The sequence below is a fragment of the Pinus tabuliformis genome, chromosome 6 (assembly GCF_031772625.1).
Source record: "Pinus tabuliformis cultivar Carrire ecotype Pingquan chromosome 6, CPIR1, whole genome shotgun sequence".
NCBI classification, from domain to species: Eukaryota; Viridiplantae; Streptophyta; class Pinopsida; order Pinales; family Pinaceae; genus Pinus; species Pinus tabuliformis.
Window position 1 is genome coordinate 1,089,779,753 of NC_142292.1, and position 19,731 is coordinate 1,089,799,483.

General features: G+C 37.7%; 2 protein-coding genes across 3 annotated transcripts in view; both read left to right on the forward strand.

Annotated features, from left to right (window-relative positions):
* Positions 1-19,731, forward strand: part of LOC149262702 (histone-lysine N-methyltransferase CLF-like) — a 287,901-nt gene that overhangs the window by 159,596 nt on the left and 108,574 nt on the right. For both annotated transcript variants that reach the window (XM_089425080.1, XM_089425082.1), the window contains 5 exons: positions 10,597-10,681; positions 11,002-11,166; positions 11,315-11,362; positions 11,458-11,532; positions 11,705-12,438. In XM_089425080.1, the coding sequence (XP_089281206.1) occupies positions 10,597-10,681; positions 11,002-11,166; positions 11,315-11,362; positions 11,458-11,532; positions 11,705-12,438 (1,107 nt within the window). The remainder of the gene's footprint in view (positions 1-10,596; positions 10,682-11,001; positions 11,167-11,314; positions 11,363-11,457; positions 11,533-11,704; positions 12,439-19,731) is intronic.
* On the forward strand, positions 16,287-17,813 carry LOC149262704 (uncharacterized). The gene is made up of 2 exons (XM_089456714.1): positions 16,287-16,634; positions 16,739-17,813. Exons 1-2 carry the CDS (start codon positions 16,287-16,289, stop codon positions 17,810-17,812), a joined length of 1,422 nt encoding a protein of 473 aa, XP_089312840.1. The 3' UTR covers position 17,813.

Genomic DNA, 19,731 nt, shown 5'->3' on the forward strand with positions numbered 1-19,731 from the left:
AATTGCGGAAATAAATAGTGCTAGAAACTGAGAAAATCTAGCACACACATAAAAATATGACAATTATTTTTGGACAAATGTCCTCGGAAAAACCCAACAGGTAAGGGTTTTATTATTATACAATAGAGAGAAACATCTAAGTACAATAAGTCTAGATGCCGAATCTGGCAATCCTGTAGAGAAAATACTGACAAAAATATCTAAAGGGAAATTAACCTCAATTCGGGCAATTCTGGAACTGGACTGCCTCTGAAAAGTATGTCGTCCAACTGGGTTTGCACAGGCCTTGTGTCAACCTGAAGCTCCCCGCTACCCGAATTGTCTACTAATCAAGTCGTCTTGCTTGTTGTTGGTTGGGAAAATTCTTCTCTGACACTTTGGGACTCCTTCCCGACCTTTGGAACTGATGACATCTTCCCTTCTTAGCAAATTGAACTGCCTTTTGAGGCTTCTGCGCTAGGACTGAACGACCTCCTGGAGAACCTTCGGCCTCTTTGCAAATGCCCTTGCTGGAGCTGGAAAACTTCCTCTAGCCTCACTATCCTTGTCCCTCACTATCTCTACTTTGATCTCTAGCTCTTCGACAACTTTTGCTATTGTCTGGAAATCGATCTGCTAAGGAAATCGAATTGCTTAAGTGTATTCTCTAGGTGCCCATCGAGTTCTTCTTATAATACTCTGTTGGGGCACTGACGATCAAGATTAAAACTTAATAAAGGGCTATGATCATTGTGAAGTCATTTTGTGTGAGTTTCTAGATTATTCTCACCTTGACTTAATTAATTCTGATTAATTAGCAAGTTTTCCTAAGTTTAGACTTAGGAAACATTAAAAAATAGGCTAATAGTCAAATTAAGTCATCTCTAGGTGGAATTTCCAGAAACGATTTTTGGGTTTTGTAGATCTCATGCATTCTAGCCTCTCCACCAAATTTCGTGGCTAAAACACATCTGATGCTACACAAACTAACAAACAATATAGGGAATTAGATTATCCCTAATAGATTCTATAATGATGCTTCTAGCCAAGATGCCATCTTCCTACAATTTGTCTTTTCCTGGTTCGTCAGTTGGTTTAGTAATTTTTCTTGTAACAATACACAAGCACTTGTACCTTGCAAGTACTAGGTCAATCCTAACCTTCCTTGCCCTGTAATTTGTAGATCCTCTAGGCTTGTTTTCTGCCTTCATGAAGGAATTCATGATGAAGATGATGAAGACGACCAACCAAAATAAAAAAGATGAAGAATCCCAAATCTCTTTAAGGTGCTCTCAATGCTTTTCAAGGTGATTTCACATCTCTTTCCCTTCACCAAAACTCTGATACCATGTTGATTTTCTAGTGAAATCAAGACTAGTACAAATTTTCACATTTGATAACTACTTCCAATGATACAATAATCTTCTTTTAACATTCTAATCATTAAGTAGCTATACAAGAAAATCTTCAACCATTCACTTTATTCAATAGAGAAATAGATATCTTAGTAAATAATAAAGCAAGAGACAAGAGACACTAGATATTGGGCTATCAACTAGGGCAAAAACCACAAGGGGAAAACCCATCCAATCTTTCCTTGTGAGAGAGAAATTTATTTCATCAAAAGTACATGAGAATTTTCTAACAAGTTTCCAAATTCTGACCTCAACAAATACCAAGTCAAACCAATTAAAGGAGAGAGAAAGTGCAACGAATGCTGGTCAAAGTCAAGTCTGCAATAGAGGGGTCAATTTCGGCTTGAGGTAGCTCAAAATATAGGGCCAAAATTCAGTCAAAGCCACAATCAACGAAACCTTGAAGTCTTGATCAAAGGCTCAGGTTTAGCGGTCAATTACCTAGAGAAAAAGTAGAATCTTGGTCAAACAAAGTCAACATATCCCTGGAATATTCGGCCTTCAAAATAGTCAAAGAGATTGGTCAAACATAAGGTATATCTCCTAAGTCAACATTGGTCAAAGAGAAGAATAAAGGCTTGTCAATGCCATAGTTTTAAAATTCGGCCGTTTCGAAACCGAAACGGCCGAGTTGATCCGTTTTGTTGCCCTCAGGAGTGACTCGGTAGAAGAAACGGCTCGTTTGGCCGAGTCATGGCTGACTCGGCCAACTCGGCCGTTTCCATACTGACTCGGCCGAGTCACAAACAACGGCCTGTAACCCCAGTAAAACAATGATTTAACAACTTTTTAATGATTTTTTAAGGTGTTTGCTGATTGGTTTGGACTCCAATGTGTTTTATGAATTAGTTAAATGTTATTTGGGGTCCATTTCCCCCTCCGAAACCCTATTTAACACACTCAAATGCTCTCTACTATTGATATGCTATTCAAATTTCATGGTAATGTTAAATTCTTAAAGTAAAAGTGACATTCTCTTTAATCTTCATTTTCATCCTTTTACTTAAATTTTTAACATTACCATGAAATGACTAAGGATGTTTGAGAGTGGTTTTGGCCTCATTGGATTTCATATGGAGAAAGTAGAATTTTAGATTTCATTCAAAATCCAGCAGACTTATCAGTTTTTCAGGATTTCAGGATTGGAGGATTGCAATGTTTCCAATGAATGTTGTCATGTATTAGGGTATGGAACTCGTATTTAATCAAGAGCACCAATCCTTCTATGTACCTTGATGTTAGTGACATTGGTTGTCGAACTCCTCTGGGATTTGCTCCCAAACCAGGAGCTTCTGAAAATGTCGCTCCCGCTCTCGTTTTCGCTCTTGCTCCCCACTTTCGCTCCTGCTCCCAAGTAACACTGAGCCAGATGATGTTGGCAACTCTAGCAGTAGCCAGTAGTACTGGTCACAGACTTTTGTTGTAGAGGTCATTTATAGCCTCCTTGGTTATGTGTTTTTGTTTTGATCTCTATATCATCATCGTTATGTATTGGACAATGCACTGGGTGCCATTTTGATATAATGGATATATTCATGAGCCTACTTTGATCATATGTTGTGTTCTATCTATATTCTAATGCTGTGTGTTTGGAAACATGAATGAAAATCTTTAAAATTATGTGTTTTTATAAAAAATAAATATTTAATGTATTTTTTACAACGACCGAGTCATTGAAATCGAGCTGGCCGAGTCGATACCGAGTCGGAGTCGGAGTCGGAGTCAACCCTTGGTCGAGTTGGAGTCGGAGTCGGAGTTTTAAAACTATGGTCAATGCAGAACATAAAGACTTCTTTGACTTCTTTGCACATGTGAACTTCTTGCTATTCCTAATCGAATGTGTGAGTGTTGTAATGCTAAAATGAGCTCCAATGATCTTATATTTATATGTGTCTTAGGAGGTGGCTTTTCCACATGTGGGGCTAACTTGTGCATTCGAGGCCAACTTGGTCAACATGTAAAATTCATAATTTCTCCAATGATTTGCTAATGAAAATACTAACCATAGATACCAATTTTTCAATACTTCTTTGAGGCCCTTTCTTTCCATCGTTAGGAGGGCCACTAATAGGAAGCCTTGAGTAAGGTAATCCACATTTACCACCTTCCATGTCTCCCTTATATCCTCTTAAATGCTTTGGGTTCATTGTCACTAGTCATTGAATTGGCTCCCTGTGTCCTCATCACTGAGTTAGGGTTTCGAGACTTTCGATAATAGGTCAATGCAATGGAAAGAAAGATAAAAGCACATGAAGCCACAAAAGAAAGAAAATGAAAAGTGCAAAATCGCTGGGACATTGAACAAGGATTTGGATAAAAGCCTAGCATGTGCTCTACTCCCCTCATTAGCCATCAACTAGTTCCAAAACATTCCTTGCTCTATCTAAATAAATGGGCTTATGAATGTTGCAACTTCACTCGATGAGTGATAAACTGCATCGTAGGGGTGGAAGGCCAAGGAAAGGGGTAACTCATGTCTCCACAATTGCTATCTCTTATGATTATTATACTCAAGGTGTTGGACCTCCTTCAGCTGGTACCGTGGCTATTGTTATCTCACTTGAAGGCTCACATGGATCTATGGATTGATAGGTGTACCTCTGAAATGTCCTTCCCGTTTGGGGATTGAAGCACCTAATGGGGCTAACTGCACAATCATGCCTAAGTGTGGTAACTTGCTTACAAATCATGAGGAGCTGGAAAGACATTTGAAGGCATGGCTTTGTGTGAAGTGTTTTGTGCCGCTAACATTGAATATGGTCCACTATAATACTTTATTGGTTTTGCTCGCAAATGATTTTGATCACACTTGTTTGCATACCTTCTGTTCTTGTCCCTCCATACCAAAATTTTTTGGCTGAGACTCGATTTTTTTTTTCAAGTCTGCGTTTAAGAAGGTAGTCTTCACATCTGTTTGGTGAACTTTCCATCCATTCTGACATGCCAAGGCAAAGAGAGTTTGGATGGTGGCCCATTTTGCTGTGGTAGCAAAGGTCTCTTCATGATCAACACCTTCTTTTTGTGCAAATCATTTTGCCACAAACCTTGCTTTGTGCTTGTCAAGTGAGCAATTTGATTTGTATATGTTCTTGTAGACCCACTTGCAGCAAATTGGTTTGGTTGGAAATGGAGTGTCCACTAGCTTCCATGTTCCATTCTTTATCAGAGTTCATGCTCCTACATTGCTTCTTTCGATTCATCATGAGAAGCAATTTATTTAGAGGAAGTTGGTTCAAAGTTTGTAGACAAATTCAATTCACAATTATAAGAAACATCCATATCATCAACGCTTGAAATGTGCCTATACGACTAGCAGAAACTCGAGAGGACCACTGATCTACATGTTTAGTCCAACTTTTTGCTAGTGCAATGAGCTGAATGTTCTTCTCAAGTTATAATGAAGATGCCCTAATTTCCTTTGCTGTAGAAGCTTGCTCCAGACCTCCTTGCCAATGTTTACTGTAGTCCAGATTCTCCCATGGGCCAGCCACTAAACCATGCGAACAATTTTCAATGTATTGTATATATGCAGCAACTGCAGGAAGATGACCCTTTCCATTCTTTGTTGGATGAAGACTGCCATGTACATTTGCAGCACCTGCAACAACATTACATGCAGCCAATTTCAGTAAGCTGGCTCTGTGGCAACTTGCGGTTGATTTGTGTGAACCACACCACCCTTATCTTTCCTTTGGTAGTTCCCTTGATTTCTTCTTATTTGTTGGCCAGCAAAATTTAACAGCTGCAACTGAAAATATTTTTCTTGTTCTGAGGTTGTTGCTAAAAGAGTCTTTTTAAAATGTCTCCACCTATTCACTAATCTGCCACCTGCAACTGAGATGGATGCTAGATTAGCTGCGGCAACTGTAGCAATATCACCTAGAGCATAATAATTGTTGTATGCATTTGGTTTGAAGCTTGCTTCACAAACCAGCTTGTTATTACCCAGATCCATCTTCACAGCTGCTTTTCCAATATCATCAGTTTGCTTATGGACAATGGTCATGTTCATTATACTCCTGTCCTCTTGAACACTTATCCTATCACTGGTGTCCACTCTTGTTTCCAAGCAAAACCCTTCTAACGTTCCATTATCCCTAAATAACCTTATTATAGGACTGAAGATAGAAAATTTGCCCCCTTTGAAAATAAGTGACACAACAGGGATGTGTCCCCTTAAAGGCTAGGAACAGTGTAGTCTTCAGGTTTGATGCCCCTTGATCCCCCAGAAAATTGCCTTCCAGAGTCATCAGATTGAAAACACAATTTACCCCAGCTACCTCAACTACCCCAAAATTTACCCAATGTTGCCCCAAATCATTGGATAATTGGGTTTCTTCCTTTATCAAAGACTATATCATACAGGGTTGGATAGGCTATTCCATCCTCCTATGGGCAATTAATCCACAGGGGACATTACACAGATTCTGCTTGAGCCTTGAAGGGCAACTATCATTTGTTGATTGTTGTTTATGGTGTTGGGAGAAAAAGGTGTGGGTTCAGAAAGGCAAGATTCTATTTTCGAGCTCTCTGCAAAATCGTCATAGATTTTCTTTAATTCATTTATCAGTGCATGTTATTCATTTACCATTGCCTTTAAATTTTAAAATTCTAGTTTTGATCTGTTCAACTAACCCTCCACGTTGCTATGGTAGACCAGGGGCCTGTTTTGGAGTTTTCTAGAGATACTATTTCTACTGGGTTTTTCTTTAGTGCCATTGAGGTCTTCAGCACTGTTGTCTATAGCGGAGACAACCAAGATTAGTGTAAATAAAGTGGTAATTACAAGAATCGTAACACAAAGTTTAAATTTTAAAATAGGGTGTAGAAAAGCCTGGGAATTCTGATTTGAGAAATCTTGATTCTCCACATGTTGGGAACCTACATTTGAGGGCATATACTGGATTCTAGTAAGGGAATTTGTTGCACTATTAGAGCCTTCTGATAGGCCCTGAACTGTCGCAGACATATTGCAAGTGTAGTGTATTGAATCATAATACATCCATGAAGGTGATAACCTGAGCATTGTAGTCTGTACTTTAATGGCAAAAGAACTCCTTAATGTAAGGAGTGTCTCAGAATACTTAGTTAGCTATGTAAGCAAATAGTGGGTGAATGATTTTGCACCTTTCAATGGGCAGCTCTCAATCCAATAAAAGAAAGCTTGGCCAACAATGCAAGTTAACCTAGAATGTTGCATATGATGAGGTAGTGATGCCCAATTGACCGAACAGCTAAGTCACCTGACACGGGGATTCGGGACACGTAGGATTCGGGATTCGTGGTATCGGATTCGGGACACGCTGACCCCCCGGAACAGGACACGTTATATATTATTTTATTAATATATATATATATATATATATATATATATATATTAAAAATTAGATATTATCATATTTCTGACACAAATTTTAATTAATGATACAAATTTATTGATTTCAAACATAGATCTTCATCTATAGCTATTAGCATGCATAGTACATACAAAATTCAAATAAATGTCAGTGGTACTGGTCACATAAATGATAAATCTATTAAAAATTTAAATCATGATTCATAATTCATAACTGAAAGACAACTTACAACTACAAGATAGTAAGATAAACACACTGACAACTGTAGTTTTCTCATTAAGTCATCAAATCAAAATGTGTTACATAGGTAGTGTTGGTGCAATGCCAATGGCAAATAGAAATAGAAAATATAAAACAACTACAGGTATACAAGCCTCAAGGCATCAATCAACATCAGAATCAGCATCACTGTCCCCATCATCATGGTCCCCACTGCTCTCCTCTACATCCTCCTCCTCCCTTGTATCCATAGTCGCCTTTGCATGCTGGTATGGAGACTGACCCCTCTAAGTCATCAAATCTAACAGGCTCTAGCATTGGATCATTGAGATCCATGTTGGCCAATGCCAACTCAACAATGGTGTCCAGACCCATATCATCAGGAACAGTGTTACTTGGGAGCGGGAGCGAAAGCGGGGAGCGGGAGCGAAAACGGGAGCGGGAGCGACATATTCAGAAGCTCTTGGTTTGGTGCTCTTAATTAAATACGAGTTCCATACCCTAATACATGACAAAATTCAATGGAAACATTGCAATCCCCCAATCCTAAAATCCTGAAAAATTGATAAGTTTGCTGGATTTTGAATGAAATCTAAAATTTTACTTTCTCCATATGAAATCCAATGAGGCCGGAACCACTCTCAAACATCCTGAGTCATTTCATGGTAATGTTAAAAATTTAAGTAAAAGGATGAAAATGAAGATTAAGGAGAATGTCACTTTTACTTTAAGAATTTAACATTACCATGAATAGCATATCAATACTAGGGCCTCGACTTGATTATGAAGCTGCCAAAATGCTCTACTCCTTGCTGCAACAACACAAATCACTTACCAAATTAAAATATTAATGAGCAAACACGCCCTTTTCATACCCGTGCTGAGCTTAGCGAGTCCTGGAAACCGGACACGTGTCCTAAAATAGCGACACGCCCCTGAAAATCGCGACACGCCCTCAGACACGACGTGTCCGAAATGGACACGACGTGTCCGAAACGGACACGACGTGTCCTGTGATTTGGACACGAATCCGGACCGAATCGTGTCGGATTCGCCGGATTCGGGATTCGCAGGGGGTTTAGGACGAATTCGGTTTCCTAGCCGAACAACCTTCTAGATTCACTTCTAAATCAAGAGTATTGCAGTGGTGGAATTTGTTTCAGTGTTCCATGGGGACGTGTCCCCCATTATGGGGGATGCGCTTCCTCACTCCCCCACGCTCCCGGGACGGGGGAACTGCTGGGGAAACGTTTCCCCACGTCCCCTTTTTTGGGGGAAATTGGGGAAACTCTGGGGGGGAGTTTTTCTGGTGATAAAACACATCTCTTTTGTGTGGGGGATGCAAGAGGGACATGGGGGGACACCAGAGGGAGGCTTTCTATTTTTACGTTAGTTTGATATTCTATAGCTATTTTGGACTTCAGCATAATGTCATTATTATATGATGAATTTACTTTTCAATGTGCATTGCGTATTTTCAATTGTCAAATGATGAATTTAATCTAGATGTACCTTGCATAATATTAATGCCAAGTTTTTGAATTTAGATGGAACATTGCATAATGTCAAAGGATGGATTCAATTTAGTAATTTACTTTTAGATTTGCATTGATGATTGGAGAAATGTCAAATGATAATTCCAGTGTTCCACGGGGACACGTCCCCCAGGGTTGGGTGCACGCACCCCTCGCACCCCACGCACTCGGGACGAGGGGACGTCTGGGGAAACGTTTCCCCACGTCCCCTTTTGGGGAGATGCAGGGGGGGGGGATGTTTCCCTAGTGTGGGGGACGCGACTCCCCAAAAGGGAGACGCTTGGGCGTCCCCCCTCAATATGGGCTATGTATCCCCCCTTAAATTTGCTTTTAAACAATGATATATGACATGGAAACCTAGTATTAGACCATATTTCCCTACTAATGCTATGCAATTCATGGTAATGTTAAATTCTTAAAGTAAAAGTGAGATTCTCCTTTATCTTTACCATGAAATGACTTGGGATGTTTGAGAGTGGTTCCAACCTCATTGGATTTCACATGGAGAAAGTAGAATTTTAAATCCCACTCAAAATCCAGCAGACGTAACAGTTTTTCAGGAATTCAGGATTCGATGGATTGCAATGTTTCCATTGCATTTTGTCATGTACAAGGGTATGGAATTAGTATTTAATCAAGAGGACCAAGCCCTCTTTGTACCTTAGAGTGACTTGTAGACTCATCACTCCACTGTTTTTGAGTTTTAGTTAATCAATTTACTATTCCAGTATTCAGATTTCAGTATCTATTATAGTATATTTTGCTTAGTACTAATTAGATTCTAGAATGATGGATGATGAATTCTAATTTTAAATCAATTTAGAATCGAGAATGATGAATGATGAATTTAATTTGTAAACCAATGTAGATTCTAGAATGGTGAATAATGAATAACGAATATGAATTGGAGTATTTCATTATTGAATCGTGTGGTCTATGGATGAATCATGTATGTATTAGTAAGCATGATGAGTATGGATCAATGTATTTCATTATTTAATTCAATTATGTATGTATCATTGTATTTATGCTTTCATTATTGAATATGAAATTTGATATATATATATATATATATATATATATATATATATATATTAAAAAGGAAAAAAAATATATACCCCGACGTCCCCGTGTCCCCCTTAAATTTCCCTAAAATTTGAGGGTACTCCCACACGTCCCCCTTGTGCGTCTCCCCGCACTCGCATCTCCCCGCACCCACATCTCCCCGTCCCGGAGTCTTGGTGGAACGTTGGATAATTCTGATTCATAATAGTCTAATTCGAAATGGTGATCATATTTAGATGTACATTTCATACTTATTAATATTTACTATTTACTAATTTAGTTATTGACATATTGGTGGGATTTTAATTTTAATTTTTACATATTAAATTTTTAATAATTTTATTATTTTTATGACTCTAACGTCCCCGCATTTTCCCGAAATTTCCCTAATTTGCAGGGTTGCTTATATATGTCCCCCTGGTACGTATCCCTGCTCTAGCATTTGCCCGTCCCAGAAACTTGGTGGAACATTGACTTGTTTAGATGGATGTAATTAACAACACCCAATAAAAGCTATAGGAAAGGAATTTGTAAGCACTAGAAGGTCAAAATAATTGCGAGATGTGGGGAAGCAGAGCCAGACACAAACTCCTCCCATCTCTACTCCGGTATTCACATCCTCTTAAAACCCTATGAAGGAAACTAATATTTCAGACATAATAATGGATTTTGAAGCAGCTATGAGACTATGCCTTTTCACCTTTGGTTGAGGAAGTTTTTCTAGTATGGAACATTTGATTTGATAAGTTTGAGCTGCACCAGAAAATTAATTGTAAAATAATTGATTATAATTTTGAAATCCATTTACAATGGGCTGCCAAGAGATTAACTATTGCTGTTCTTTGTATTAAATATTTCTTGTAATTAGGGTAGATTGTTTTGGAATGATTTCAGGTGATTATTTATTAGTTCATTTTGATGTAAAAAAACATCTTTTATTGTCGTTTGGAAGGGTATTTTTTGGACTATGGTGGTTGTTCATCTGATCCTTGTTGTCGTCATATTAACTTGTATCATATTGAACAGGATAATGATTCAGGAACAGGGTTTATCACAGGCAGTATTAGATAGCCTTAGTCAATGCCTTGTCGTCAAGCCTTCTGAAATTAAGGTAGTACGATGCCCTTCAATCCATTTGCAATAAACAATAGTTATATTAAAATTTATCCTTTCAATTGTGAAACTTGACCATCAACTTGTTTATGCAAGCACTGCTAATTCTGTAATGGGATACTGGTAAATCATGCGATGTGCCCCCTTCTGGAAAGAAGGGTGTTACTGCATTAATTTTTCATTTTCTAATTGGTGGGACCTAAGTCTGCCTGCAATTCTTTTGTTGTGAAGTAGCATAATTTGAGTTCCTTAGCTTGTGCCCATTCATTTTTTGCTGCCTTTACAGAGGTATGAATCAAAGTCAAACGTCTTATACAGGCAAGGTATGATTTTCTTATGGAACAAGATCATCAAAAAGAATCCGCTGAGAGTGGAGGCAATGGATCTGGTGTTGAAAATTTAGCCTCGGGTGATATATTCCTTGGAAAGGATCTAGATGCAGCTATGGATTCCTTTGATAATCTGTTTTGTCGTCGTTGCCTGGTAGGACTCAAGTTATTTGATTCAAATTTGTGTTAGACCCTAGTATAAGTTCTCCCTTTCATTGGAGCTTGTAGTTTGAAGCAATTAGAGAACAAATATTATGTTGTTACAGACAAGAGAATGATAATTCCATCCTTCATTCCTGCAGGTATTTGATTGCCGTTTGCATGGTTGTTCTCAGGCTCTTGTTTTCCCTGTAAGAGAAGCTTATTGGTTATTTTAACAGCTCTCTCGGTTTTCTGTGTGTTATCTCTATCATGACTCTTACTGATAGATGTTTTGTCATGCTAGTGTGAAAAACAATCACCATGGATGCCTCCAGAAGAAGAGTGTAACATGCCATGTGGTACTCACTGCTATCGTCTGGTTGTTTACTTAACTCATCCTATTTATGATTTTTTTTTTCCCATTATGAATGTGACTGCAATATTATTTTGATATGCCTAAATTCTGTATTGAATAAGCCAATGATTTGCTTAATGACATTCCACTGATGTTGATTTGTATGAATATTCTGTTATCCATTCATACTGCACAGCGGATTGCAAAAGTTGAAGAAACAAGTGGTGCAAATTCACTTCCTGACATTTGTGAGGCAAAACCTGTTCTTTCTATAAGCAATGATGTACCTAAGGTATGCACTCGAAGGAAAGGTTCAATTGGTGGTGGTTTGAGAACAGGAAAAGCTCCTCAAACTGAAAGTGGCTGTTCAAATGAAAAGCCAGTGACTGAGAGCAGCTGTGGTGAATATGATGTGGGGAAGGACAGCTCCGACTTTAAGCAGTCCGAATCATCACATAAGGGTAAACAGAAGGGAAAACTTGCAGGGAGTTCAAAGAAAGATAATAAAAGGACTGCTGAACGAGTTTTAGTCTGTATGAGGAAAAGGCAAAAAAGGATGGCTTCAAACATTGACAGCATTGCTATTGGAGTTGTTTCACCAGTGGATATTAACCTGAGATCAAACTCAAAAAAAGCTAATGCTAAAACATTGGGGTCACCACATAAGAAGAACAACAAGACATCGTCAGCAAAGAAGTTATTGAGAAAAAAAAATTCAACTGTCAAAGAGGATAACAATGCAGAAAATATGGAGCTTCAGGATGACACTAAACCTGACATCCAAGGTGTTGCAACTGAAAAGGAAGAAGATGGGGAATCTTGTAGAAAGGACTCAATGGTTGTAACATGTGCCAAACAAGATGACAGTGGCTGGAGTGCAATTGAGAAAGGTTTATATGCAAAAGGTGTAGAGATCTTCGGAAAGAACAGGTCAGCATGTTTTTGTGTGATTGTTTTGATAATATATTTGAATTTTATTGTTTCAGCGAATATGGGCCACTAAATGTGAATTGTAGGATTCTGAAATTTCAACTGGTACATGATAAATAGATGACCGATGGTTTCTATTTGTATCTAGGTTTTCTTTGATCATCTACCATTGACATGTGTTTTCATATTATCATTTTATAATGTTCACTTTTAAGTGTTACAAAAGGAGTTTCTTTAGCACATGCAGTTATGAACCTGCACTTATTTTTCTGAAGAAGCAGAAATAGTGGACCCAAGGACATATGTCTCCTTGACTGTAAGTTATAGGTCTGTTCACTGAAATTTTAAATGAAAAATTGGCATGGATAAAATAACTTGTATCGTATTGCACAATAAAGAAGTTGCTCTTATAGTTATGGCCCTGGGAACTTAGTGAAGAAATGTTCAATTTCATTGCTTCTACCATCAGCTGAATATAAATATGCTAAGATTAGGCAATCTTGACTTCTATACATGCAATTCAAACCAATGTTCCACGGGGATGCATCCCCTATGGTGGTGTGCACTCACTCCACGGTTCCCGTGCACTTGGGATGGGGGGATGCTAGGGGAAATGCTTCCCCACATACCCCTTTTGGGGAGATGCAGGGAGACACTGGCGGAAATGTTTCCCTAGTGTGGGGGACACATTCTCCCCAAAGGGATGCTTCTGGGTGCAACTCATCAAAAGGGGACACAGGGGACGCCCAGAAGCCACCCCTTTTGAGTTTTAGTTATATCAATTTCTTATTCTAATCTTCAAACTAAAGTATGTTCCACAGTCTATTTTGCTTAGTACTGATTAGATTCTAGAATGATGAATGGCAAATTTAAATTTTAAATCAATTTACATTATAGAATGATGAATTTAATTTTTAAATCAATGTAGATTCTAGAATGATGAATGATGGATTTAAATTTTAAATCAATTTACATTATAGAATGATGAATTTAATTTTTAAATCAATGTAGATCCTAGAATGATGAATATGGATTAATGTTTTTCATTACATAATTCAATTATGTACTGATCAATATATATATATATATATTTTTATTATTGAATATGAATATGAATTTGAATTTATATATATATATATATATATACATATGAATTTGAATTATATATATATATATATATATATATATATATATATATATATAAAGTGGTTCACGGACCCTAGTGATTGGTGACTGCGACGTGTACAAAATATTTGTACCAGGCAGATCCACTCGAAGGGATCACTTCCTACTAGCTCAACCACGGAGCCCGACACCTGGTGTCGAGAGAATTGAACCCGTGACCTCTCAATAGCAAAGGTGCTTTAATGATGGGGACTCGACCAATTGAGCCAACCCTTGAGGCTATATATATATATATATATATATATATATATATATATATATATATATATATATATATGTACACACACCTATGTTACAGGATCCGCGGGGGGCATGCGGTGATACCTTGGATCCCCGAATCCGAAACGGGTACAGTACGGATACGGTGGGATCCGTACGATCACTTAACAAAATGTTCATCACGCAGTTCAGTTGGGTTTCGATTCTCAGTTAACAGTTAATAACTCAGTTAATTGAAATTTTTTGCTCGTTTAACTTCTAGTTTAACTCCTAGTTTAGCTGCAAAGAAATCTATAAAAGGGCGATAGTGAAATCGATTTTAGCATGGACGAGTTTGCTTGGCAGCGTCGTGGGAGAGCATGCATCTGTGCGGCTCCTCTGTGCGGCGTCGTGGGTCCAGCGGTGCAGCGTTCTTTGTCGAGCAGAATCCACAGACCAGGTTCCCCGTGGGCGTCGTGGGTCGAGCACAGTTGCAGTCGTTGCTGTTGTGGGCGCCGTGAGTCGAGCACAGTTGCAGTCGTTGCTGTCGTGGGTGCCGTGAGTCGAGCAGGGTTGCAGCACGCGGTAGGTTGGTTTTATTTGTGTTTTATTTTAATTTTTTAACATATATGATATACGTTAACATATATTAATATAAGTTTATAACATATATGCGGTAGGTTTTTTTTTTTTTTTTTTAACATATGTGATATACGTTATACGTTATCACATAACACTTAGTCCAGCGTGCTCAGACCTGAATTGTGGAAACAATTGACCCAACGGGTTTACAGGAATTTGGATATCAGATATTTATGCGCCGCCTGCAAAACTACCTATTCATTCATAGCTTGCTTTCCTTAGTTTGGTTTTTGTATAAATCTGTGTGTAGGTATCGCTATCGTTATTGTTTATTTCGGCTTTCAAAACGGAATCGACGGCCATGCGTTTCACAATCTCTATTCCCTTCCTCGAATTTATACTTTTTAATTAATACTTTATATGAATTTACGTTATCCCGGATTACGTGTCTTTAATGATTTTATCGTCGTAATTGCTAGCTCCATGCAAAATATAAATTTATTAAATTAATTGAACTTTAAATCACTAATTAATCATTAAGCAGGAGATTAAGTCTATGTAACAATAATTAAATGGTTGGTATACATCGACAAGTATTAATTTATTAATTTATGATATGTATTAATACCATTTCCACGCGTGCTCAAAAAACATAATCACTAAAGTGTGGGTAAAATATTAATTTTTTTTTTTTTTTAAATAAAAATCAAATAAGGTAGGCCCATGGGCCGTAAACTATATAGTATATTAATATAATTTGTAAGTTATAAATAAAAATTAAAAAATATTTTATGTTTATAACTTTATGTTTATAATTTTATTTTAATAATTACAATTTATATCAATTATATAATATGTGTATTGTTTTTTTTATTAATATTTAAATTTTGTATGTTTATTAGTTTTTAAAATCTTAAAATATGTATATATATAATATTAATAATTTAATTAGTTATTTATTTAAATTTAAATTTTAAAATTATTTATTATAAAATAATAATTTAGAATTATATATATATATATATATATATATATATGTATATATTTTAATTTTATTTTGCCCTGTACCACTTTAGAATTTTGTTTTGAGAATGACAATTTTATTAATTTATATTTGGTTATCAACGCAGGTGTGATAAACATGGAACCATTACAACATGAATCTAGTGAAGGAATAAATGTCAATAAAGATCCAAGATCTCCTTTATGGCAGTATGTGGAAATTCTTGGCAAAAACTCTGGTGGTGGTTCGTACAAATGGAGATGTAGTGAATGCAATAGCATTTGAAATGGCTCATACACTAGGGGAAGGCCCATCTTACTGGGCAAACTAACACAGGTGTGTTAGCATGCAATGTTCCAAATGGTCCAAATGGCCAACCTGGGACAGGTTTGAGTCTTGCAAAAGTTAAGTTTTATGCATCTTTGCAAGATGCTGCTGATAGGAAATTCAGCAGGGGAAAATCCCTGTGCAAGCCTCTACAACCAAGTCGTCATTGCCATCTACACCAGCTCTCACAAGTAATAAAAGGCGTACTCTAGGACCTCTTGAAACAGCATTCAATAACTAGAGTAGAGAAGTTGCAGATGAGCATGTTGCGCGTTGCATCTATGCAAATGGACTAGCATTCAATTTGGTGCGCTCTCCTTATTGGCAACAAATGATTAAAGCAGTTAATGAAGCACCAAAAGGATACAAGAGCCCCGAGTATGAAAAGGTACGCACAATTTTGTTAACATCAGAAAGAAAATTTGTGGATAGACAATTATAATCAATCCGTGATACATGGGCAGAAACATGAGTGTCCATCGTTTTTGATGGATGGAGAGACCAAAGAAATCGCCCTTTAATTAATGTTATTGCAATTTGTCCCCAAGGAGCAATGTTTTTGGAGGCCATTGATTGCAGTGGAGTGGAAAAAGATGCAACGTTCATCTCGACAATTCTTATTGATGCAATAGAAAGTGTGGGATCACAAAATGTTGTCCAAGTTATCACAGACAATGCAAAGGTTTGTAGAGCAGCGGGCCTGATTGTGGAGGGTCAATACAATCACATATTTTGGACTCCATGTGCAGTGCATTCATTGAACCTTATGCTAGCCAAGATTGGTGAAATTGAATGGATCAATGAAATATATGTAGCATCAAAGGAGATCCAAATGTTTATCACGAATCACTCAATGTCCCAAGCCATATATCGGAGTTTTGCAAAGTTGGAGCTACTAAAGGTACTCCAATTTTAATCAATGTTATGCATTATGAGTTCTCAATTTTAATGTTCAATCTATTTTATGTCTGATTTAAGATTTTACTTTAAAATATGTTTATGTAGGTTGCCGAAACTCGTTTTGCTTCCCACACTTTAGTCATAAAGAGGCTTTTGGAGGTCAGACAAGCATTACAGGCAATGGTCATTGACCCTCTTTGGGAATCATGGAGGACTTCAACTTCTGATAGAGGACAAAGAATAAAGTATATCATTCTTGATGATGCATGGTGGGACAAGGTCCAATACCTTTTGCAGTTCACAGAACCAATTCTAACCATGATTAGGGCATTTGACACAGATATGCCTTGCTTGGGGGAAGTCTATGAAAACATAGATAGTATGTTGGAGAAAATACGGGAAATTATCAAGGCAAGTGAGCATGACCCCTTTGAAGTATTTTACAATGAAGTGAAAGACATAGTTACAAAAAGGTGGAACAAAATGACCACACCATTACACCTTTTGGCGTATGCTCTACACCCCAAATATTACCATTCCAAAATATTGTCTTTACCTGGTAGAGCAACACCAAATAGAGATTCTGAAGTGGTACAGGGATATAAGACAGCTTTGAGGAAAATCTATAGGGAAGTTGGAATTGCAAAGGATGTACGTGATGAATTTGGAGCATTTGTACAATCCACTGGGATCTTTTCAGATCCAATAGCCATGGATGATCGGGGGCATATGGATCCTATTACTTGGTGGGGCTTCCATGGTGGAGATAGCACTTATCTCTCAACTCTAGCCACGAGGTTGTTATCGCAGGTTGCCAGTTCCTCATCCGCTGAGAGGAACTGGAGTACATATGGCTTCATCCATTCGGTAAAGAGAAACAGATTGGGAGCAGCGAAGGCTGAGGATCTTGTATATGTCCATTCCAACCTTCGCCTTCTATCACATTCTACTTCAGAGTATAAAAAAGGTCCAAATAGGATGTGGGATGTGGAACCTGAGATATCTGACTTGAACATGACATTGAATGCCATGACTCACCTTAATCTACTTGAGGATGCTACACAACCACTTCCTACTTCTGCAACAACTTCTAACATTCCTGGTGCACGATCATCTATTCATGATGTAGAGTTGCAATATGTAGATGATGATGATGTAGACCCATTTCATGATATGTAGACACACCTTCTCTATATCATCATATTAATAAAGTGATCATTGATGAAACATTCATTTTGTTTTTACTACTATCATCTTTGTATGAGGCAAGATGCATCATTTTAGTGTTCAGATTCATAAATTGTCTAATTATTTTAGTTCTAATGTTGTGATTCATGAATGGTTTTGATTTTAAACATCAAATGTATTTTTAAAATTTTTTAAAAATATTATTATATATTTTTGTACTCGCCGTATCCTCGCCGTATTCGGGTCCTGGCTTTTCAAAAATCCAACGGATCCGTATCCGTATCCGGATCCGGATCCATATACGTATCCTGGTAACTTAGACACACACACACATCTCGTTGTCACCTCACCCCCCCCCCCACCCCCCAAATTTCCTTAAAATTTGAGGGTACTCCACACATGCCTCCTGTGCGTCTCCCTACACGGTATATACATATATACCTTGATGTCAAAGCCGCCCCCCCTAAATTTCCCTAAAATTTGAGGGTACTCCCACGCGTGCCCCTGTGCATCTCCCTGCACCTGCGTTCCCCCATCCTAGACTCTTGGTGGAACATTGATTCAAACATCTTAACATCTTGAGAAGCAATGCTTTATTGGGTTGTACTCGGTAATAATTTGATTATTACCTTGCGGACTATCTGCTGACATGTTTATGAGACCTGTATTTCATTTTTACTCCATTTGGATGTTGTCTTTGGTTAAAAAGTAGCTCTTGCTCCAAGGAATGCTAGGTTATGCTTATTTTTAGGTTAGGAGGGGTCATAACTTCGTTTAAGCAACTTTTGCCCTTTTTCTTGTTGTCAATAGGTTATCTACTACTTTGAGCCTTGAAGCATTCATGAGTGTCATAGCATATTATTAGGTTTTGACCATGCAGGCAACTGGAAATGGACACTAATAAATCTCAGAGATGTTTTCTAGTTATACCATAACACTCTTATACATTTAAAATTTACCATCTGTGTTTGTGCGATTTGTACAAGTAAATCATGGATATGGATTTGTTGTTGTAAACCAACATGGTACAGTGAAAAGAAAGATAACAATGCAATTGAATGTATTTCTGTGTGTGTAAACACATTGAAAGCAGGGGATATAAACACAAATGGTACATGTGTGTGTGTACACACACACTTTGACAGCAGGCATACAAACACAAATGATACGTGTGTGTGTGTGTGTGTGTGTGCACACGTCTCTCTCTCTCTCTCTATACATATACACAGAGACACACATTGAAAAAGGCACATAAACATAAATGGTACAATGAAAAGAAAGGTAAAGATGCAATTGAATATGTGTGTGTGTGTGTCTGTATTTTCGAAACTATTAAATTGTATCAAGTCAAAAGCAGCATCTTTACTCAGATAGTGGTGAAGTACATAATAAGAAGGGGTCTCTGTCTCTACAGATGGCTCCCTTCCCCAAAATGGTAAATGAGGCGGTGATTGACTGAAGAGGGAGCATCCTTTTGCTTCTTACATTTCTCCCAGTCCAGGGAGGGCCTGGATAAATCTGGACAAACTACTTACATAAAATTTGAGTAAAACAATACAGTGCACGCTAGGTTAGATTTGGCTTAGTTACACTACTGTTCTACATGCATGAGAAGATCCTTGAGGCACTTTTTTCTCAATCCAGGATTTTCCAAACTTGACCTGCAGCAGCTACCACAAGCAGGTTCTGTTGGTGGCAGAAGTGTGGCTAGGTTAACTCTGTCCCCTGTCGTTATCATAGTGATGTCTCCTCATTACTGAAATTCTAGTGTTCCCAATGCAATTAATTATTAGATATATTAAGTAGATGGAGGTTGGCCATAAAAAACCATTGTTGTGGGTCATATCCTGTAAATGAGAATTTCCTGCATACTCTTGTGGATTATATTCATATCATTGATGGACAAATGA

Excerpts from the sequence above, each read along its gene's own strand:
- LOC149262704 (XM_089456714.1), top strand. The coding sequence starts at position 16,287 with ATGTTTTTGGAGGCCATTGATTGCAGTGGAGTGGAAAAAGATGCAACG. Across the intron at positions 16,635-16,738 it reads CAAAGTTGGAGCTACTAAAG|GTTGCCGAAACTCGTTTTGC; the intron begins GTACTCCAATTT and ends ATGTTTATGTAG.